The sequence below is a fragment of the Hemibagrus wyckioides genome, linkage group LG05 (assembly GCF_019097595.1).
Source record: "Hemibagrus wyckioides isolate EC202008001 linkage group LG05, SWU_Hwy_1.0, whole genome shotgun sequence".
NCBI classification, from domain to species: domain Eukaryota; kingdom Metazoa; phylum Chordata; class Actinopteri; order Siluriformes; family Bagridae; genus Hemibagrus; species Hemibagrus wyckioides.
The window spans coordinates 23,180,784-23,202,313 of NC_080714.1; the positions used below are offsets into that span (position 1 = coordinate 23,180,784).

Here is a 21,530-nt window from a genome sequence, read left to right on the forward strand (position 1 = left end):
TCACGTTTATATACACACATCAAAAACATAAAGATTTATACAAATGGACATATTTCTTATATGATTTTTGAAGATTTTATTATTTTTAAGAGTACCACTTTAAGACATGCCATGACGTCATAATCCTGCGCCCAAGCTCGAAGAGGTTAACCGGTTTACTGTATGTATCTGCTGTCGGACCCACGTTGAATTTACACGTGAGTGAGTTCAGAAAATACGGAAAAATATAATTCAGAAAAATAATAACTCTTAAGACACTTTAATTCGTTAGTAAATAGACTGCAGGTTGTGAAAGTGAACGATGCAGCGCCTGTTTTTTTCCCGGTGGTTTATTTCTGGAGTGTCCTTGGCAGTCGGTGCCGGTGCTGGTGTTGCTCTGAGCAGGGCTTCGAACCGCTTTCCTCCTGAAGATGGTCTTCTCCAGAGAATCCCCATCATCCCGATGCCAAGCGTGAACGCAGCGTCTGAAATAATCCCGTATCAGCATGGTCAGTTAACCCCGAGCAAATCCACTGCGGCGGCTAAGTACGGCTTTCCGTCTCTGTCTCACATCAAATCGCGGGAGTCTTATATCACGTGTTATGACCCGCGGAACAGGACACCGGCCTGGGTGATCGAGCAGCTCAATGCGGAAGTTCTGACCGGAACATCCGACCGGAAGCTGTGCGACTTTAGGGAGGATGATTCGGTGCATGTCTACCACCGATCGACGAACAGCGACTACAGGGGGAGTGGCTTTGACAGAGGTCACCTGGCCGCCGCTGCCAATCATAAATGGAGCCAGAAGGCCATGGATGACACCTTCTACCTCAGCAACGTGGCACCGCAGGTCCTGCCTCATCCTCTTAATGACTAGATCTATCATCATCAACTAGGATCCTGGGCTACATCATGTCCTGCACGTTTTAGTTGTGTCCCTGCTCCCAGCACACATTATAGACACTCAACTAGATGGATGGATGGATGGATGGATAGACAGACAGACAGATAGAGACAGATAGATAGATAGATAGATAGATAGATAGATAGATAGATAGATAGAAGGATATATAGATAGATAGATAGATAGATAGATAGATAGATAGATAATTAGATAGATAGATCGATCGATGGATAGATAGATAGACAGATAGATAGAGACGGACGGACGGACGGACGGACAGATAGATAGATAGATAGATAGATAGATAGATAGATAGACAGATAGATAGAGACAGATAGATAGACAGACAGACAGATAGATAGACGGATGGATAGATAGATAGACAGATAGATAGAAGGATATATAGATAGATAGATAGACGGACGGACGGACGGACGGACGGACGGACGGACGGACAGATAGATAGATAGATAGATAGATAGATAGATAGATAGATAGATGGATGGATATATGGGTGGATGGATGAATAGATAGATAGATAGATAGACAGACAGAGACAGATGGATGGATGGATAGACAGACAGACAGATAGATAGATAGATAGATAGATAGATAGATAGATAGATAGATAGATAGATAGATGGATGGATGGATGAATAGATAGACAGACAGATAGATAGATAGATAGATAGATAGATAGATAGATAGATAGATAGATAGATAGATAGATACTTTACGGAGCCCGTGGAGTATCCACAAGCATAGGTAATAAGGTGATAAATAAAAATAATAAAATAGAGATATAAAAAATACTAAATACTGAAATTTAAGGGTAAAAAAAAGATATAATAAATTATAACAAAATAAATAAATTATAACAAAAAATACTAAATTAAAGGTATAAGAGATAATAAGTAATGTAATGTGCAAAAACTAGGGTTTAAAGGTGCAAAAGGTAATGAGACAATGTGCAAACCGGAGTGTACGGTGCATAGTGTGCAGTTTGTAGCACAGCCAGGACAAGAGTAATGCCAGCACTGACTTTTCCTGCCCCGAGTGGAGTTAAAGAGTCACATGGCATGGGGGAAGAATGACCTCCTTAGTCTGTCAGTGGAGCAGGGCACTGACAGCAACCTGTCATTGAATCTGCTTCTCTGTCTGGATATTATGCTGTGCAGTGGATGCAGTGGATCATCCATGATTGATAGGAGTCTGCTCAGTGCCCGTCTCTCTGCCACTGATGTCAGCTAATTAACAGCTTTTTCCAACTCTTAAGTGGTCTTTCTTTTTTGCTTAGAAAAAGGATTAAAAAATGCAGGCCAGTTTATGAACCATATCACATCAAAAATTCTTCAATTTGGCTTCGGTAAAATTTCTGTATTGTGCTGTAGCTTTTCAAAAGCGGTACGCTTGTAAGGATACATTGGATTCAGTGTCTCTAATTAAAGGGTTCTTTTTGTAATGTTCAGCTTTCAAACATGACGAATAGATGGCTTAGATACCTGGCCTTGCTTTCTGCACATTCTTCAGGTCAGCAAATTGTTGACTCGGAGAATTATGCGAATTACGAATTCCTGTCTCGAAACAGAATATAGATCTGCACACACAGCTTAGAGTGAAAGGGAAATGCGGGAGATGAATGTGATGTAACGAATGCAAACAATTCAGTATCCCTAAACCTTCTTTTATTACCAATTCAGTTTCGCTTGATTCTCATTCAACACCGGAAGATACAAAGCAATACGAACATACATTTACTTTTAATCCACGATTCTGTATATTTGATTAGCGGAGTGTAAAACTGATTACAAGACTGCACGAGTGTTCCTCTTTTAAATAGTTTTTCATACCATTACACAAAGGAAAAGCATAATCACAACTTTCTACTTTGCCCACGTTGTTATTGTGATAGATTTGACGAGAATAATTTGTCTTTTAAGTGAAAATAGAAGCTGAAGGCCTTGATGTATACAGATATACAGATATACATGTTGTTACAGATTTTGTTATTTGTCTGTTGTTGGTTTTTTTTTTCCCTCTCTACAGAATCCTAACCTAAACCAGAATGCATGGAACAATTTGGAGAAGTACTGCCGCTCTCTCACTAAATATTACGAGAACGTGTACGTGTGCTCAGGGCCCCTTTATCTGCCCAGGTACAGACTAGTTACTGCCACTGACCTTGACACATTGGCACTGCTTTTAGATTCTGGATTTGTCAATGAAGTCGTGTCACATTTTAGGGGATGGACCGCCACTGAAAAGACTGAAAAGATGTGTAATCACGTCCAGTATTCGTCACACTGCTAATAATTGACTCGTGCTCTGATCTGAGTGATGACAGAAAATACAAAATCCATGAGAAGGAAGTGCATAAGATTGACTGATTTAACTTGAACTTATAGAAGCAGAGAAAGAGAGAGAGAGAGTGTGTGTGTGTGTGTGTAAATTATTGTTTGCATTGTGCATTCATTGATGACTTTTAAACATTGAATGTGATTGGTTCATTCTAAACACACCCACTATAAAAAGGCCTGAACACTTTCCTTTATATTTCCCGAAAAAAGTTTCTGAATGTTGTGGCTATCTTGGTTTTGAATTTTTTTTTTTTTACCTCACAAAAATCTGTCATTGTTACAGGATTGTGTAGAATGTTTATATCCATTGGTCATACATTTGTACAGTGACAGGATTGAATGTACTACTCATGAAGTTGCTTCTCAGGCAATTGAGAGCTTTTATTCAACATATAAATACAAATAGATACTTCTTTCGCACATGTTCATATTTCTGTTAATAATTATAAGACAGTTGTGCTTTTCCACAGGCAGGAGTCTGATGGAAAGATGTACGTGAAGTATCAGGTGATCGGGAAGAACCATGTGGCAGTTCCAACACACTTCTTTAAGGTTGTGATACTGGAGAAGAAGCGTGGCGAGGTGGAGCTGCGACCCTATGTGATGCCCAACACACCTGTCAATGAGAAGATCTCGCTCGAGCGCTTCCTGGTGCCTATCGAGAGTATCGAGAGAGCATCGGGGTTGCTGTTTGTCCCCAACATCCTTAAGAGGACTAACAGTTTGCAGGCCATTACTGCCAAGGTGTGAGGCCTTTCTACATACACACACACACACACACACACACACATACACACACACAGATGAATGTGTGGTCTAAAAGAAATCTAAGCTACATTTACTTGAGAATTATCAAAATTCATTGTCTATGTTTTGGGAAACTTGATGCACAATTTGTGATGAATCACTGACAGCTACTGAAAAGAGTTTAAGGACAGATCCCTGTGACATTTCAGCTACTGAGATCAGAGTAATCAAAGATTAATATATGACATTATTTTATTCTAAAATTGTCAAATGTATTGAATGTTTTAATAAAAATGTTGTTGTGACTTTTGTACATTTTTTTTATTACTTGACTGCACTGAGACTTTTTTAATTCATTGTTTCTATATTTTAGAAATAGTCATTATTTGTCACATATACATTATTGCACAGTGAAATTCTTTCTTCGCATCTCCTATCCTTGGATGGTTGGGGTCAGAGGGTTAAGGGCCTTGCTCAAGGGCCCCAACAGTGGCAACTTGGCAGTGCTGGGGCTTGAACCCCCGACTGTCTGATCAGTGACCCAGTGCCTTAACTGTGTGAGCCACCACTTCCCGTTTCCACTTCCACTTCCCTATAGCACAAGCACAAGCCTGTATTTTTGTGTTGTGTATCTTAATCCGGTTTCAGATTTAGAGCTTCTTACGCATTATGAGGCACAGTGAAGCGGAAGAGCAAAAGTACAGAGGATGCATTACACGATTTAATGAAATAACAGCATTTTACACAAAAATAATATCTTAGTAAAAACATCTATGCATACTCAAGTTGTGAGTAAACCTAATGTTTAATACTTAATTTTTAAGCATGCATGCTTTTCAAGTATGAATATTTAAATGAAATATTATGCTGTATCTGTGCTTCCTTTGCGTAGTGAGTTATAAATAAAATAAAATAAAATGAGTTCATAAATCCAAATAAAAAACTATGCATACTTGATGTTTGAGTATGCGTACTATGCATAAATATTTTTTGAAGTAAGAATAAAACATTTGAGTATTTTTTGAGTATTTTCTAGCCTGCTTAACCATGTTTTTGTGCATTCATATATACAGTATGAAAATAGCAAGATACTCATTTAATAAAAAAAATGAAAATGAAAAGATTGCAAATAAGACTATGCACACTTAATTTTTGAGTATGCATACTATTCATACTTTTTTTTTAATATGCATATCAAGCATACTCATTTTTTTACTTAAATTATACTCAGTTTTTTTTCTACACATACATACTTTTTGTATATGTATACTTATTTTTTTTAGTATGTATAAAATGTGAGTATTTTTTAAGTAAACATTTTTTAAAAATGTATAAGCTATTTCTGCTTCCTCTGAGTAGTGAGAGATTTATTTGATAAACTTTTTTCATCATTTTCAATATTCTCTTTGTCAGGAGAGATAGGTGTGAATCAGCAAGAGTGTGTGGGTGTTTGTGTGTGTTGTGATGGTGATGGCACAATTTTGTATTCATATGATTTAAGTCAATTTAAATATACAACACTTTACAAACCATGAATCTTGGAAAATTGAGAAATTACTGTTCATTTAGAACAGCAACACAAAATGCTGAAATGGGTTTTAATCAATTTTACATGCTTGAGAACTCTATAACGCAAGTCCCCTGGTTGACCCTTGGTACTTAAAACTATGAGATAGATAGATAGATAGATAGATAGATAGATAGATAGATAGATAGATAGATAGATAGATAGATAGATAGATAGATTTTTGAGTATGCATAGAAATAAATAGTATTTTTTAAGAAACATTTTTGAGCATTTTTTAGTGTTTTTTAAAGAAAAAATTAGTATGCATGCTCAACTTTATATTTTCAGCTATTTATGATTCTTTTGAGGAGTATATTTCATTTTGTAAACTTTCTTTTAATTAAAAATTTTATTAATGAATTTAACATTCCAAAAAACTATGTATACTTATTTTTAAGGATGCATAGTGTTTTTTTGTTTACTTTAAATGTATTCATTAATTTGAATTCAATATTAATTGCGTAAAATGAGTTTTTAACTATGTGTACTTATTTTTTGAGTATGCATACTTGATTTCTTAGTAGGCATACTATGCACACTTATTTTTTGAGTATGCATACATAATTTTTGAGTGTGCATACTATGCATACTTATTTTTTGAGTACGCATACATAATGTTTGAGTATGCATACTTATTTTTGAGTATGCATACTTAATTTCTTAGAAGGCATACTATGCACACTTATTTTTTGAGTACGCATACATAATTTTTGAGTGTGCATACTATGCATACTTATTTTTTGAGTACGCATACATAATTTTTGAGTGTGCATACTATGCATACTTATTTTTTGAGTATGCATACTTAATTTCTTAGAAGGCATACTATGCACACTTATTTTTTGAGTATGCATACATAATTTTTGAGTGTGCATACTATGCATACTTATTTTTTGAGTACGCATACATAATGTTTGAGTATGCATACTTATTTTTGAGTATGCATACTTAATTTCTTAGAAGGCATACTATGCACACTTATTTTTTGAGTACGCATACATAATTTTTGAGTGTGCATATTATGCATACTTATTTTTTGAGTACGCATACATAATTTTTGTGTGCATACTATGCATACTTATTTTTTGAGTATGCATACTTAATTTCTTAGAAGGCATACTATGCACACTTATTTTTTGAGTACGCATACATAATTTTTGAGTGTGCATACTATGCATACTTATTTTTTGAGTACGCGTACATAATTTTTGAGTGTGCATACTATGCATACTTATTTTTTGAGTACGCGTACATAATTTTTGAGTGTGCATACTATGCACACTTATTTTTTGAGTACGCATACATAATTTTTGAGTGTGCATACTATGCATACTTATTTTTTGGGTATGCATACTTTATTTTTAAGCTAAGTCAGATGACAGACACCAGCTTATTAAGACAGAAGAATGTGTAAAGGACATTAGACAGTGGATGCTCACTAACTTCCTCCTGTTTAACTCTGATAAGACAGAGGTGCTTGTACTAGGACCACATGCAGCTAGAAGTAAGCTTTCTGATTACAGAGTAACTGTGGATGGTCTTTCTGTTTCATCATGTCCAGCAGTAAAAGATCTTGGTGTGATTATTGACTCTGGTCTTTCGTTAGAAACTCATGTAGATAATATCACTAGGGTAGCCTTCTTTCATCTCAGAAATATTGCTAAGAAATATGATGGGCAATTTAGAATCACCAATCAATCTAATGTACAATGTTTTTGGACTGTGGGAGGAAACCGGAGTACCTGGAGTAAACCCTTAGACCGCTCAGTGATGTCACTTCATGATGCAGAAAAACTAGTTCATGCTTTTGTTACCTCTAGGTTGGATTATTGTAATGCCTTACTGGTTGTTCCAGTAGGAGCATAAACAAGAACGCAGTTCATTGGCTCCCAGTCAAATTTCGCATTGATTATAAAACTATTACTGACCTCTGAAGCACTAAAAGGTCTCGTGCCACAGTACCTGAGCGATATTTATGATCCGCCCTGCCTACTTTGATCAAAAGGTGCAGATTATTTGGCAGTACTTCAAGTAGCAAAGGCTACAGCAGGGGGCAGAGCTTTATGTCAAGCTTTCAATGTATAGTTTTTCTTAGGTAAAGGAGCAGATCTGGAAGGTTCATGGGCATAGAGTGTTTGGTGTACTGGGATGTTTGGATGCTGTCATCTTACCACCCTCGCAAGTCGCTCAGGTTTGCTGACTATGAAGTGGTTGGTTGCTTTATGTCCCGGGAATCCTTCATGTCTGTCACCTTCTGGCTCTCTCTTTTAGTTATGCTGTCATAGCTAGTCTTGCCGGAATCCCTGTTTGCACTTTACACATCATCTACATTGTCTTTAAACATCACATGCATACTTAATATTGTTCTCTTTCTCTGTCTGTCTTTCTCTGTTGAGCTATACATCCCACTCCCTGAGCTTCCAGTGTTCTGGGTTTCCAGTGTGACCACTTCTTCTTTGTGGACCTGCCCGATCATTCCAGACGCTCTACCCCTGGTCGGAGTCTAATTGCTTGGTGGTGCTCACTGCTGCTATGGATGGATCTGTGTGGACAGCCTGTGACCAGGAGACAGCCGTGGACAGAGCCACTTGGAGACTATCACACCGTCACAAATGTGCCATACTATGCATACTTAATTTTTGAGGATGCATAGAAAAAATAGTATTTTTAACAAACATTTTTGAGTATTTTTTGAGCATTTTTTTTTAAAGAAAAAATTAATATGCATGTTCAACTTTATATTTGAACTATATATATGAATTGTATTTCAACTAGCTATTTTTGATTCTCTTGAGTAATACATTTTATTTAGTAAACTTTCTTTTAATTAAAAATTTAATGAATGAATTAATTTAATATAAAAATAAAACTATTCATACTTATTTTCTAACTATATATACTTGAGTATGCATACTTAATTTCTTAGTAGGCATACTATGCATACTTGATTTTTAGGGATGCATAAAAAAATTGTATTTTTAATAAACATTTTTGAGTATTTTTTTAGTGTTTTTTAAAGAAAACAATAGTATGCATGCTCAACTTTATATTTTCAGCTAATTTTGATTCTTTTGAGCAGTAAATTTTATTTAGTAAACTTTCCTTTAATTAAAAATTTAATTAATTAATTAATTTAATATAAAAAGAAAACTATGCATACTTATTTTTAAGGATGCAGTTTTTATTCACTTTGAATGTATTCATTAATTAAGCAAGCGTTCTTATTTTTTAAACTATATATACTTGAGTATACATACTTAATTTCTTAGTAGGCACATTATGCATACTTGTTTTTTGAATATGCATACATAATTTTTGAGTGTGCATACTATGCATGCTTAGATGGGTTTAATAAATATTTTGGAGCATTTTTTTAAGGTAAAAATGTATGCATGGTCAATTTTATATTTTCAGTTATTTTTGATTCATGTATTAAAGAACAACTATGCATACTTATATTTTGAGTATGCATTCTTGCTTTTTTTAAGTATGAATAGTATGCATACTTATTTCTTAACATGGAATATGTTGTTTTTTCCCCTGAGTGTGCATGCTTAAAAAAATAAGTACAGATGTTTTGGCTAGATAGTAGGTGCTTCCTGTCTCTTCCTGTGAATTAGCAGGTGTATGTGTGTGTGTGTGTGTGTGTGTGTATGTGTTTAAATTGTGTATATTTATTCTCAGAGTATACATATTTACATTCTTGTTTTTTATTGAAGTATGCAAATTTCCTACACTTATTTTGTATGGGTGGAGACTCTGTGTAGTATATTTATTTTGATATCCTGGTCTATTTAAATAGATATAATTACTCTGCACACTTAATTTTTTACAATGCATACTGCTTCATATGCATGCTAATTCTGCATGATTGTGAATGCATATTTCTATGTTTGTCTGATTGTGTGTTCGAGAAATACAGTGCCTTGCAAACACGCATGCCACTTAATAATGTATATGAAACGCTAAATATTTTTGAAAGAAAAATAAAAAGACGACGAAACTGGTTTTGATTGCTTACTTTTATACAGACTTTTTATCATGCAATATTTTTAGACACTTTTTACTATGCATTTTTTTTTTTACATTTTGGTTTGTTTGTTTGTGGCACTTCATGATATATATATATATATATATATATATATATATATATATATATATATATATATATATAAATATATATATATATATATATATCATGAAGTGAAATAAGTAAGTAAGTAAACAAACAAACAAATAAATAAACAAATAAATTAATTAAATTAATTAATTAATTAAATTTAAATTAAATAAATAAAAAACCACAAGATACTCAATTAATTGAAATAGAATAAATAAAAAGTATGCAGACTTAAAAAAACAAGCATGCATACTCAAAAATAAATAAAAAAATAAATATGCATAGAATGCATACTTAAAAAATAAGTATACATGTTTTTGAACACACACACACACACACACACACATATATATATATATATAATTAAATAGAATAAATTAGTTTCTCATTTAATTAAAAATAAAGGAATTAAGTTAAAAATAAAAAAATATTTATACTTAAAAATGGAGTATGCTTAGTATGCATACTCAGAAATGACTTATGCAGAAATTAATGGAATTTATAGCTTGTTATTTCTCCTTCCTTGGAATAATGTGAACTTTATTGAGTAAATATTCATTCAGCTATTTTTGTTTTTAAGTCTGAAGTTTGTGCATACTGTACTTATTTCCTGTGTGCACACATTATTTAGCATGTATATTCATTTTATTTATTTACCCAGGCTTGCTTTAAAATAAAATTTAACACAAACCAATACATATTTGGATACATGCTCAGTTTAATCACGCTTGCATATTTTCTTTTTTTTTTTTTTAAGTATACATCGTATGATTCCTTTAAAGTATCTATCAGCAAAAATGTCTCTCTTCTTCGAGTATGCACCTAATTTGAGTGAACTAAAATATGCTTATTTACTCATTTAACAGCACATGTTGCCGATTCATTCCTTAATTAAGTAGCAGCTTTAAAGTGTGTATTGTAATAATAAAGGAAAAAAAGAAATGACACGGGCAGAACATTGAAATAGCTAAATAAACTTTAATAATTCTAGTAGCAATTGTACATTAATTGCACTGAACATTCTCTTTAACACAAACGACTCTCCATATACTAGTATGTTTATTTTGCTTTTTTTCTCTTGATGTATTTACATGGAGCAAATTTTTTACTCTTAAACATACATATAAAAGGCTTTGTGAGATGTTAGAAAAAAGAAAAGAAAGAAAGTTGAGCTTTTTTTGCATGCCAGAAAGGGGGGAAAACAGACGAAGAAAGCTGTTGGCCTGCTTCACCTTGTAAAAGAAGACACCGTGCACAAGGTGGCAGAACAGGATCACTAGAATACATTATGGCCTGTGTGTGTGTGTGTGTGTGTGTGTGGTACTATTGCCTTCACCTGGGAAACAGGATAGAGGAAGCTTATGTGCAATATCTTTTTTATATACTATATAATTATTATTATTATAATATTTTGTATGTATATATATAACACAATTTCTTATCTCTGTAAACAAAATATTTGAGCTTAGTAGTTAAGGGATGGAAGGATGTTTAATGGAACGGAAGGGGCACTTTTAAGACCACTTTGAAGAACAGTGAAAGTCCTGCAATACTGAGAATCCAGTGTTCGTGAATCTCAGCTACCTGACAAACCATCACATCATTCACACCTTTAATAAACACGAACGCTCTAGAACCTTCGGGGTCAATCGAACAAATTGCACATTGAAATAAATAAAATAAAATGACCCTGGAGATAAATTAAAAAATCATAAATACAAAAAAATAAAAACACAAATTCATAATTACAGCTTGGGAAATGAATTCTAGAGAATCCAGAAAGTTGAAGAAACCACAATTTGTGATTTTGTTGTTGTTGTTGTTTTTTCCCCTATGATTTTGTTCATTCTCTCATATAAATACCGTTTAAAAAGGCGTCAGAAATTCCAGTTCAACCTTGGCTAAAAACTCTTGGTGCGACTCTGAAGAAGAGACACAGCGATTCATGCCATGCTGCATTTTAATAACACGACCAGAATGAACTATTACACGTCTGGAAGAATATATATATATATATATATATATATATATATATATATATATATATATATATATATATATATATATATATATATGCCGCCATCTTTATTTCCTCACTCGTCTTCAATGCTACACGTTCTATTTGCGTGTTCATGGATAGTCTCTATTGCAAGATGTCGGGTGTTTTTTGGTCAACGCGCATAATTCCTACTGCTAGAAAGTGCATAATGGATCGAAACTGAAGCATTAAATCCAGGGGAAATGATTTCTGGATTCTCCCTACACAAGAACGACATTGCTAAGCGTTTTTGTTTGTTTGTTTGTTTGTTTTTCTCTACCCACGCCACAGCACAGCCACAGCTCGAGGTTAGCATAATGAGTGAGGGAACGCACGCGCTCACGCAAAGTTCTCTCAGAGCACTGCTGTTTCTAAAAGCGGCACCTGAATTTACAGCCAGAAGCCTGACACGATAAACGCAGAACTGAGGAACCGAACACAGGAACAGGAACAGGAATTATACACTGTACAAAATATCCCCTCTGCTCTGCTAAAAAATAAAATAAAAAATCAAATCAAATCATAGTGTATGTTTTATGTACATCAACAATACAAATCAACTCGAATTAGTCTATGTACAAAAATAGGGGAAAAAAATGAAATCAAAAGCAAAACAAAACCAAAATAAAATATGTTTTTGTGCTACTGTTAGCTCTGGTAGCTTTGAGACATGCAAAAAAACAAAAAAAAAAACCAATGTCATATGTAAGAAAAGAAAACGAATGAACATGTACAAATACATCAAAAAAAGGAACCATTTGGCCGATCAGAAATCAAATAAAATCAAAAACACTTGAATAAAGTGCTTCGACATAATAATAATAATAATAATTATTAATAATAATAATAATAATAATAATAATAATAATAATAATAGATTTGTATTATTAGCGTCCTGCTAACTAGCAAACTTTCATAACCAAGTTCAGGCTTCAGTCACCCAGTTTGTCGTCTTTGCTTGGCTTGTTCATACAAAAACACGAAGCATACAACAGACATTATGTCTACTAATAAAAGCTGATCTTACCACTAGGTTTCACACATCTGGTTTTCTGGTTATTTTGTACTACGAACAAATGTAAGACTGATTAAAACTTGTCCATCCAACTCTGAAAGTCATTCTAAAGCCAAAAAAAGTCCCACAAGTTCTGCCAGTCTCTTTTCATTCCAGAGAGTCCAGATTGTATTCCACCGTGTGTTCATTTTAATTATTTATTTATAGATTTCTTTATTTTTACCCGTAGCCCTTGTACCCGACAGGGTTTGGTTCCCTTGTTAGCAGTTGCTGCTGTTGCGGAACTCGCCGTTCTCAGTGATCTGCAGTTTGCTGGGGTTAGTGGGTGAGATGCCGTTGCGCGTCTGCATGCTGTAGCGTTCCTTCAGCTGAGACAGGGCGCTCATCAACCGAGCGTTAGCCGCATCCAGAGATGCTATCCGCTTCTCCTACAGACAAAGAGAGACAAATAAGAAAGCCTTAAGAACAAGAGATTCACATTTATTGTAAAGAAACACCAAGGCAAACACCAAGGGAGATGATGCAATCCGAGATAACCAGACGGAAAGGCAAACATCAACCTAATATCTGAGCTGACCCTTGTTTGAAACTCTGAAGTGGATTTGTCCGTTCTCAAATCTGTTTGGTCAGAAGGTGTTTATTAATTTCCTATTGCAGATGTCTTTTTCCCCCCAAAGTAGGAAACCTACTTGAGTTGGCAAAATTCAAAGCATTCACCTACCACTGAAGACACACATACACTGCCAGGCATAACTTGTGAAGTGAATAACACTGATGATCTCCTCATCATGGCACCTGTTACTGGGTGTGATATATTAGGCAGCAAGTGAACATTTTGTCCTCAAAGCTGATATGTTAGAAGCAGGAAAAATGGACAAGCGTAAGGATTTGAGCGAGTTTGATGATGGGCCAAATTGTGATGGCTAGACGACTGGATCAGAGAATCTCCAAAACTGCAGCTCTTGTGGGGTGTTCCCAGTCTGCAGTGGTCAGTATCTATCAAAAGTGGTCCAAGGAAGGAACAGTGGTGAACCGGCGACAGGGTCATGGGCGGCCAAGGCTCATTGATGCATGCGGGGAGTGAAGGCTGGCCCGTGTGATCCGATCCAACAGACGAGCTACTGTTGCTCAAATTGATGAAGAAGTTAATGCTGGTTCTGATAGAAAGGTGTCAGAATACACAGTGCATGACGGGTCAGGGCTGTTTTGGCAGCAAAAGTGGGACGAACTCAATATTAGATCATAATGTTATGCCTGACTGGTGTATAATTACTTTGTATAGTCTTAATTTGGAAATACAATGGAAACTTGCATACGTCGGTGACTATGTCTTGCTTTGTCATCTTTTTTCTAAGGCTGCTGAGTTATTTTATTATGAGCACCAGGGGGTGCTGCTGTCATACGCAAGTGATTTCTTACAAGCCATAAAAACTGCATGGTCTCGCTCAGTTTCACTGAACATATAGCTCAGGGAGAAAGAAAACTTTCCGTCTCAGATCTGTACAGCCGAATTGGGAATTTCCAGTCGGAGAGTTTTCCAATGTAAACACACTTGATGTCAGAGTCAAAATGGCGGTGTCTGTGTGGTGAACCCTAAGCACTACTTATTTTGGATCACTTTTTACTCTGTAGCATAATTTGCAGTTATCTGTATTTAAAACGTGGATGATTTGGGCATAGCAATAACAGACAGAAGTAATTTTTCATGTAGTAAGTAGCTTTACTAGTCCTTTTTATTAACAATACTGAAGAGGGTGTAAAGGGGTTTCTTAAGCAAGAGATTTTTGTTGTTGTTTTCTTGGTAATTTGTTGATCCAGATACATGATTTCAGGAAAATGGAAATGTTCTGCAATAGTCCCTGTAGTGCTGCAGTAATTAGGCCTAATGATGGTTGTCAAATCTCATACACAAGGGGCTGTGAATCTCCCTCATTCACACAATATGATACATATCCTGATAAATATTATATGATATGATTTACGTAATCAGTTAACAAAGGAATGCAGGTTAATAATTTGGGTTCAGTGCTGTTACAAGTCAATCAGATCCACTATGATTTGGTGTAGTTTTACACTCTCTCTTTACACTGCAATCCCAACACATATCCCAACATAATTCAGCTGTATAATTAGATCGAGACCCGATCCAATATGATTTACTTTAGTTAGGTTTATCCGTTAACACCATTTCATACTTTAATCCCACCACTCGATGAAAGTATTTGGATGGTTGTCCTTTGCCTTCAAGCTCTGAAAGAAATTCAAACTCTTGCTTTCTCTCTAACACACACACACACACACAACATTTTGCTAGCAGTATCATTTTCCTTTTCAATTTGAACCGGATCTTGGCTTGTAAATCAATGCAGCTGTAGCATAGACTGTTGGACTGATATTCCAGTTCAAATCTTTTCTTCTACTGTGCCATAGACATTCATTTAAAATAAAATATCCGCCCTCTTAATCCACTGAAAACATACTGTGCGCTATCCAAGTAGCAGCTAAAACGTCACACTTGGGCTTCGTGGGGTTTGGTGCTTACCTGTGCTTCAATGATCTTCTGTTTGGAGTCAACAATGGCCTGCATATCTGCATGGTCTTTTTTCAGCTCCTCCTCGACAGACATTAACCTGCGATCCAAAAGCCCCAGAGAAGGTGGTGTATTAAAAGAAGTGACAGAAAGACATTCAATATCCAGTTATCTGCTGAAACTTTAATAGGCAGACCCTTAGACATGCTGCTTACATTTCTAATGACAAAAGTCGGCATGAATAAAAAATCCACGTATTAAACCGATTCAAGGCCCTGAGCAAATTCAAGGACGTTACTGCGATAACGAGATCTTTTGAGAAATTCGAACCTTGTGTTTCATTTATTCAAAAAATGTGAACACAGACCCAGCAGCTGGAACAAGGTTTAAATCTGTCATAGCTCAAATAGAGACTGTAAGTCATGTGGAAGTCATTGGATGATCATGAGAGCTCTGTGTTTCTCGACGTTCACCTGGTTATGATGCTTTTCATCTGCAGTTCTTTGTCTTCTTGCTGCCTGCGCAGTCGCTCCTCAGCATCCTCCAGTCGAGCCTGGTACTCCAGCAGCATCTTCTGCGTTTGATCATCCTGGGCCTGCAGACGTGACTCGTACTCCTCAAGCTTCTTCAAGGCCAGCCGGAGACGCTCCTGCAGCATGCTGATCTCCTGCTGATACTGCCAGAAACAGGAGGAGAGAAAGGCAATGAAACTTTTACTCTTCATGTGTTATTTTTTTAATTTGTTGCCAGAGGTCATATAGTTGCTGGGCATATCGACTGTCAGTGTCGGAAAAGTTAAACCACTGTTATGCTGCATACAAAATCAAAAAAGCAGTGGCAATTTAATAGATCTTAATAGAGTGGCTTTATTTCAGATAGGTGCACTTGGAGGAATACTTATTACCGATATCAATTATACACGTACGCATTGTTTAATGTAAGTCAGGCTTTCTAATCTTTTTGGTAAACAGACTTGACAGCAGTTGCTCAGAGAGGCTCTCAACTATAAAATTGGATAAAAGAAGTTGATGGAGAGTAAAGAAAAGAGCAGTAAGGGACAGACATCATGTTCTGTAAAGAGACTTTATTTAATATTTATGGAAGGAGTCTCTAGTGTCGGTGTCGGTTTCCTGCCACCGGAAAATCTTCAGGATAGAATTTTGTGCTTTGTGGTTTCTGTGTAACATAACAAGCCGGGTGTGTAAGAGAGAGGGTTTTTTTTTTATCTTAAAGACAACCTGGTGATGGGAATGGCAATTTTTATCTTCTATGATGCGATAAAGCGGAGCGTCATGCATTTAGGAAAAAAACCTAAAGTGGAACTATAAACAGATCAAAAGTGTGATGTCATTCTTTATTAATTAAAAATGGGCAAATTAAGTGAATTGGAGTAAATGAAGCAGTAAAGGGATGTGCTACCTGGTAACTCTGCATTGCGCTATACTGTGATATTATATATACTATAAATTGTGATAAAAAAAATGTGTGCTATGTCATTATTTGCGATGTTTACAGTTGTTGGAAATTATTTCTTATTATTCTGACATCAATAAATAAAACAATTGTATTGTAAATTTTATTCTCTGAGTAAGCTAGATGTTGGTTTGGTGGAATTCACTTGACATTTCACTCTGTATGTATATATATATATATGCCACTTCTGGCATCCTAACACTTACAAAGACAGAATTCTATAATGGTCATATCACTCATTTTGACTTCAACATACTTATTTATACAGTAACACAGATTGAACAAATGTTTTGCGGAGATGTGCAGGTACATTCATACAATTTGCATTACATTAGCTCTGAGATGAGGGAGAGAAATTTAAATTGAGCTGCGGAGAGAAAGTGAGAGTGAATACAAAAAGGAACATAACCTAAAGCCTGTATCCATCACTCCTCTGAACAAGGCCAAGTTGTAGGACAGGGCTGAAAGAATATAACCAGCCATGAAAAAATAAGCCATCAGCCGTTCCCTTGCTGCATTCTTGCCTCAAGGTCAGTCACATTTAAAGCTACTTGTTAACAATTCATTGTGGACCTTTGGAAAAATCACACTATCCATGGTGAAAGCTACACTGTAGAGTTCATGACCCTGTGGAGTTGTCAAGTCCGTGACATCTGAGAATTCAGTTTTCCAGACCGCAGTGAGGCCCACAGACATTTCCCAGAATCCAAGAGAACTAACATGTTCTCAGACTCCCAATAACATGTTTTAATGACGCCTTATTTTTTTACTCCAATTGTTTCCTGGTTTCTGCATACTGGTTTTTGTTAAATTGTGTTGCTTGCTAATCACCTGACCCTTTACCTGTTACAATGCCTCACATTTTGAAACTGTTTGCCAATTGCTTATTAAACTGCTTTTATAACATTTTCATCCATTTGACACCAGTGTCACAAAACCTTATCTATTTTAAGTGATTTTTTAAAGGAAATGTAACTTATATGATAGAATAGAGCAGAAAAAAAATCCAAGATCCATTATCAATCTCTGTCCTTGATGTACAACAAAATACAAGACCCTGAAATGAGCCCAGTCCCTTCCAGAACAGAGTTATTTATATCAGCATCAGGATATAACTGGACCCTGCAGGTGACGAATGTTCACACAAAGAAAATAAACCCTTACTGTAACTCATTAGCACCTCCAGGTACCTCCAGTACCTTCTGTGTTCTTAACCCTATGTTCACACTAGCAGGTGATGAAGAGACAGATGGCTATTCATTATCTTTCTATGTGACACAGAGCTGTGATTTAAGACTAGAGACGTAACAAATAAAAATAAGGCTTGGAAGGAAGTAGCAGCGAGCGCTGATGCCTCATGTGAGTACACGTAGCTAGGTACAGTAAGCTTGCTTACTTAAAACTTAGCACACAGCATCATACTGATTAGTGCACTGTTTAATGTGTGTTGAACGTGAACAGTTTAATTTGTATAGAACATGAATTACTACTACCACTTCTCTTAAGGACTTCAAAACAGTTCTGGATAGTACACGCCCCCAAATCAACAACATTAGCGGTTGCTACATGCCCACACCCGACACTAGCGACTTGCAGGTATGAACACAGAGTCCAGTATTTCAGTCCCTAATCTTGCAACTACTACTACTACATACTCTGCCTATTCATTACAACACAGTTACTAAATAGCTTGCTTGAAGATGAATAACTGAACAATGAGGTTGGACTTTAGAGGTTTAGCCGTCATGGTAAATTATGTGCTTAAGTGTAGTGGGTGTTACCTTTTCAGCCTGGCTGAGCTCATCCTTGTTGAGGAGGTCTTCCCTGTGTTTGGAATCTGGGTCAATTCCCTCCTGCTCTAGATACTGCGCGTTCATATTTAGCAACCATGCAGCAGTGCGGTCCAGAGCACTGGGATTCACTGGAGATGGGGCCTGTTTAAATTTCAGATAAAATACACCCAATACACACAATTAGACCAGGGACAGGACAATTATTTCAAACTGAAACATTCCGTACAAAGGTTTTTTACTGGGGGACTGTTATAACATCACCAGGTTTTAATATGCTTTGTGCTCTTTAGTCTTTCTCTCACAGGACACACGCAAGATAAACAAACTCTACAAGGTAAACTAAAACTTATCATCCTAATTGCATTGTCTCTGGGCTGCTTGTTTGTTTACTATTTTGTTTGTTTGCTCATTTTAACAATTGGGCTCCGTTTCCAAGCACGTTGCTGCACATGAGTGTTCACTTTTAAAAAGTCGTTAGATGTTGTCTTAAAAGTTTTCAAGGTGACAAGAGCACTCGGGCCGGCTGGGGGATGCTTGATCAATTTTTAATGAAGAGTCATTCTGTCAGAATTGAGACGAACAGTTCGGCCAATCTGTGCAGTCATTTAATCAACTGTGCTCTGTGTCTCTGCTCAGGCTATTAATTCAGCCTGTCTGCTTCATTCCCACCCGCTTGTTCAGCTTTGAGTTAAATGCCACACTTTTAACTTGACTATAGAGTTTAACTTGCCTGATTACACCTATAGGAAAAAAAACCTCATCATGCCCCATGTGAAAGCTGGTAAAAACTCAAATTACAGATATTTACATTAGCGACGGCGTCATTCAATACAGATCCCGAGATGTTCGATGTCTGCCTATGAAATCCAAAAGTTTCATTTGTACAACGCAAAGGTTTTATTTAATTACTTTGGAAGTTACATGAAAACAATGACAGTAAATTTTCTTTGCAAATATTAGCTAGCTCGATCATTAGTTCAATTTTAGCAACACATGAGATATGTAAATATTTTTGTTGCACTGTTCAACATAGAACCCCTTAAAAACACTGTAGTACAGAAATGAGGCTGGTTGCATTCACCTGTTTGTGCATTGTCCGTTGTTTGGTCTCAGGACTGTCTCCTTTAGACGATGAGGACTGCTGCCTCAGTCTGGCTCCATTGCTGGGCCAATCAGGAGATGACGATGACATCATGCTGCCACTAGAGGGCCGTGGATAGGGTGCAGTATTGAGCATGCTGGGAGGAGTGCGTCCTCGAGTGACTGTGGGCGGAGGAGGCTGATCAATCCGCCTCTGTGGACCAGAGCTGTTCTGTCTTGGGACGTTGGATTGGTGCTGAGTTTCTGTAAGGGACATCTGTCTTCGTGTAAACTCACCAGAACGCCTCGCAAAGTCATCACTGGTACTTGCTCCTGCTCCTCCACTTCCAGACCCTGTACCCATGCTGGCTTGCGTGATGAATGTGGGCTTAATCCCTAGTGTGGCCACATCCTCAGGATTGCCCTGGGAGCCGGTGGAGCTTTGGCATTCTGAACCTGAATCAGCTGTGCCACGTGGAGACACTGGCATAGCAGCTGCCATCTGGTACACAGGGTTCTGGAAGCAGAGAGGTGCTAACAGCTGTGGCCGGCCTGGTGCAGTCTCTATGCCTGGTGTAGTGGGTGTTTGCCCACTCTTCCTCAGGGTAGGGCCTCCAGCTGTGCCACCTTTCAGAGTACGGGCAGCCCATGCACTGGTGCCCTGGGTATCATTGGTAGGGTCACTGGACACTGTATTAACGCTGCTCTCAACACTTCTGCTGTCCTGTAGGTCCACCATGGACAGACTCTTGCTGCCATTGGAGATCTGCATGTCTGGCTCATTGGCCTCTGAGTAGCTGGAGCTGCGAGCTGGAGATGCCTGGACTCCTGAGGCCCTAGTCACAAAGAACAGATCCTTGTTCTCCGGGGTCGGAGAGGGCAGTCGGGTGAAATCCACCAACCTGCAAATGAATAATGTTACAGCTCAGCTTTTGACCTGCCTGACGGAATTCATTACCACGGCTGATATATATGCTAATGAGAATATCTTAACACTGTAGATGAGTTTTCCCTGAGTGTTTTCCCACCCACACTGATTCAGGACGGGACTTATTAGTTAGATCAGGAACATTGGAGCAGGGAAAACAGCAAACTTTGAGGACTGAGATTGAGAAGAGGACTGCAAATCCATTTACCACCTACTATGCATCAATATGAACAAAATGCAGCACTGGAATTCTATAGTTAGTCAATAAAAAGTCTGATTGGTAAAAGGTTCATGAAAATCATTAAACCCAAAAGTTGTAAGGAAGAATCTCTCACAAGTAATATATACCTGCACTTTTGCAATTATACCCAAGTAAATTGGAAATCTTTTCAGTTTACCAGCTAACAAGGTGCTACATGTAACTCTCATTTCAGCCCATTCCTCTTGACCACCAACAGAGTTGTGGAAATGTGAAAACCGAAGAATGTGCTCACTAATCACTTTACAAAACAATGCACCATCAGCAGCTTTAATGAAGCCCTGTAATGTTTTGAAAAGAGCTCTGCTTGGGGGGTGCCGAGATAATAAAGATTTTTTATAGCATCAAATAAAATTATAATGAAATAATTAAAGCTTTAATTCTGTAGCTCTACTTCACACAGAGTGTGGCTTAATTTCCATAAAGAGGCTTTTAAAAATGTAATTTCCTTTTTTCACACTCTAGTAGTACACAATTCATCTACATCCTATAAGATCTTGATTAAAACCCCTAATTTTTGCCCAATTACTGCTAACGGAATCAGGTTAGTTTTATAACAAAGTCATGTCCGATGTGAAGTTTATCCACTTTTGTATATTTATTTTGCTGTATGAATGAGCCGTGAATGCCATTTATATTACAAAGGTGGAGAACTGTATACATAAATGGTATACACTGTAAACATGAAGCTTTAAAGCTTAAATAAATAAAATGAGTTACAGCTCAGATATCGACACCCT

General features: G+C 36.7%; 2 protein-coding genes across 10 annotated transcripts in view; one reads left to right on the plus strand and one right to left on the minus strand.

The window, feature by feature from the left end:
• Positions 1-95: 95 nt before the first annotated feature.
• Positions 96-4,844, plus strand: endog (endonuclease G). Of its 2 annotated transcripts, XM_058390752.1 has the most exons (3): positions 99-829; positions 2,930-3,039; positions 3,711-4,724. In XM_058390752.1, exons 1-3 carry the CDS (start codon positions 302-304, stop codon positions 3,988-3,990), a joined length of 918 nt encoding a protein of 305 aa, XP_058246735.1. In that variant the 5' UTR covers positions 99-301; the 3' UTR covers positions 3,991-4,724. The 2 variants fall into 2 exon arrangements, with proteins under 2 accessions (XP_058246736.1, XP_058246735.1); XM_058390753.1 differs by lacking the exon at positions 2,930-3,039 and having other exon boundaries at positions 96-829; positions 3,715-4,844.
• A 5,788-nt stretch (positions 4,845-10,632) lies between these two features.
• Positions 10,633-21,530, minus strand: part of dab2ipa (DAB2 interacting protein a) — a 119,754-nt gene continuing 108,856 nt past the window's right edge. For all 8 annotated transcript variants that reach the window (XM_058389815.1, XM_058389816.1, XM_058389817.1 and 5 more), the window contains 5 exons: positions 19,605-20,505; positions 18,512-18,664; positions 15,731-15,933; positions 15,270-15,357; positions 10,633-13,155 (listed from right to left, as the gene is read on the minus strand). In XM_058389815.1, coding sequence (XP_058245798.1) covers positions 12,988-13,155; positions 15,270-15,357; positions 15,731-15,933; positions 18,512-18,664; positions 19,605-20,505 — 1,513 coding nt within the window. In that variant the 3' untranslated portion in view covers positions 10,633-12,987. The remainder of the gene's footprint in view (positions 13,156-15,269; positions 15,358-15,730; positions 15,934-18,511; positions 18,665-19,604; positions 20,506-21,530) is intronic.

What these genes read in the sequence shown, in the direction of transcription:
- endog (XM_058390752.1), top strand. Translation starts at nt 302, where the DNA reads ATGCAGCGCCTGTTTTTTTCCCGGTGGTTTATTTCTGGAGTGTCCTTG. An exon ending in TCAGCAACGTGGCACCGCAG is followed by an intron (nt 830 to 2,929) that starts GTCCTGCCTCAT and finishes CCCTCTCTACAG; the next exon opens with AATCCTAACCTAAACCAGAA. An exon ending in GGGCCCCTTTATCTGCCCAG is followed by an intron (nt 3,040 to 3,710) that starts GTACAGACTAGT and finishes GCTTTTCCACAG; the next exon opens with GCAGGAGTCTGATGGAAAGA.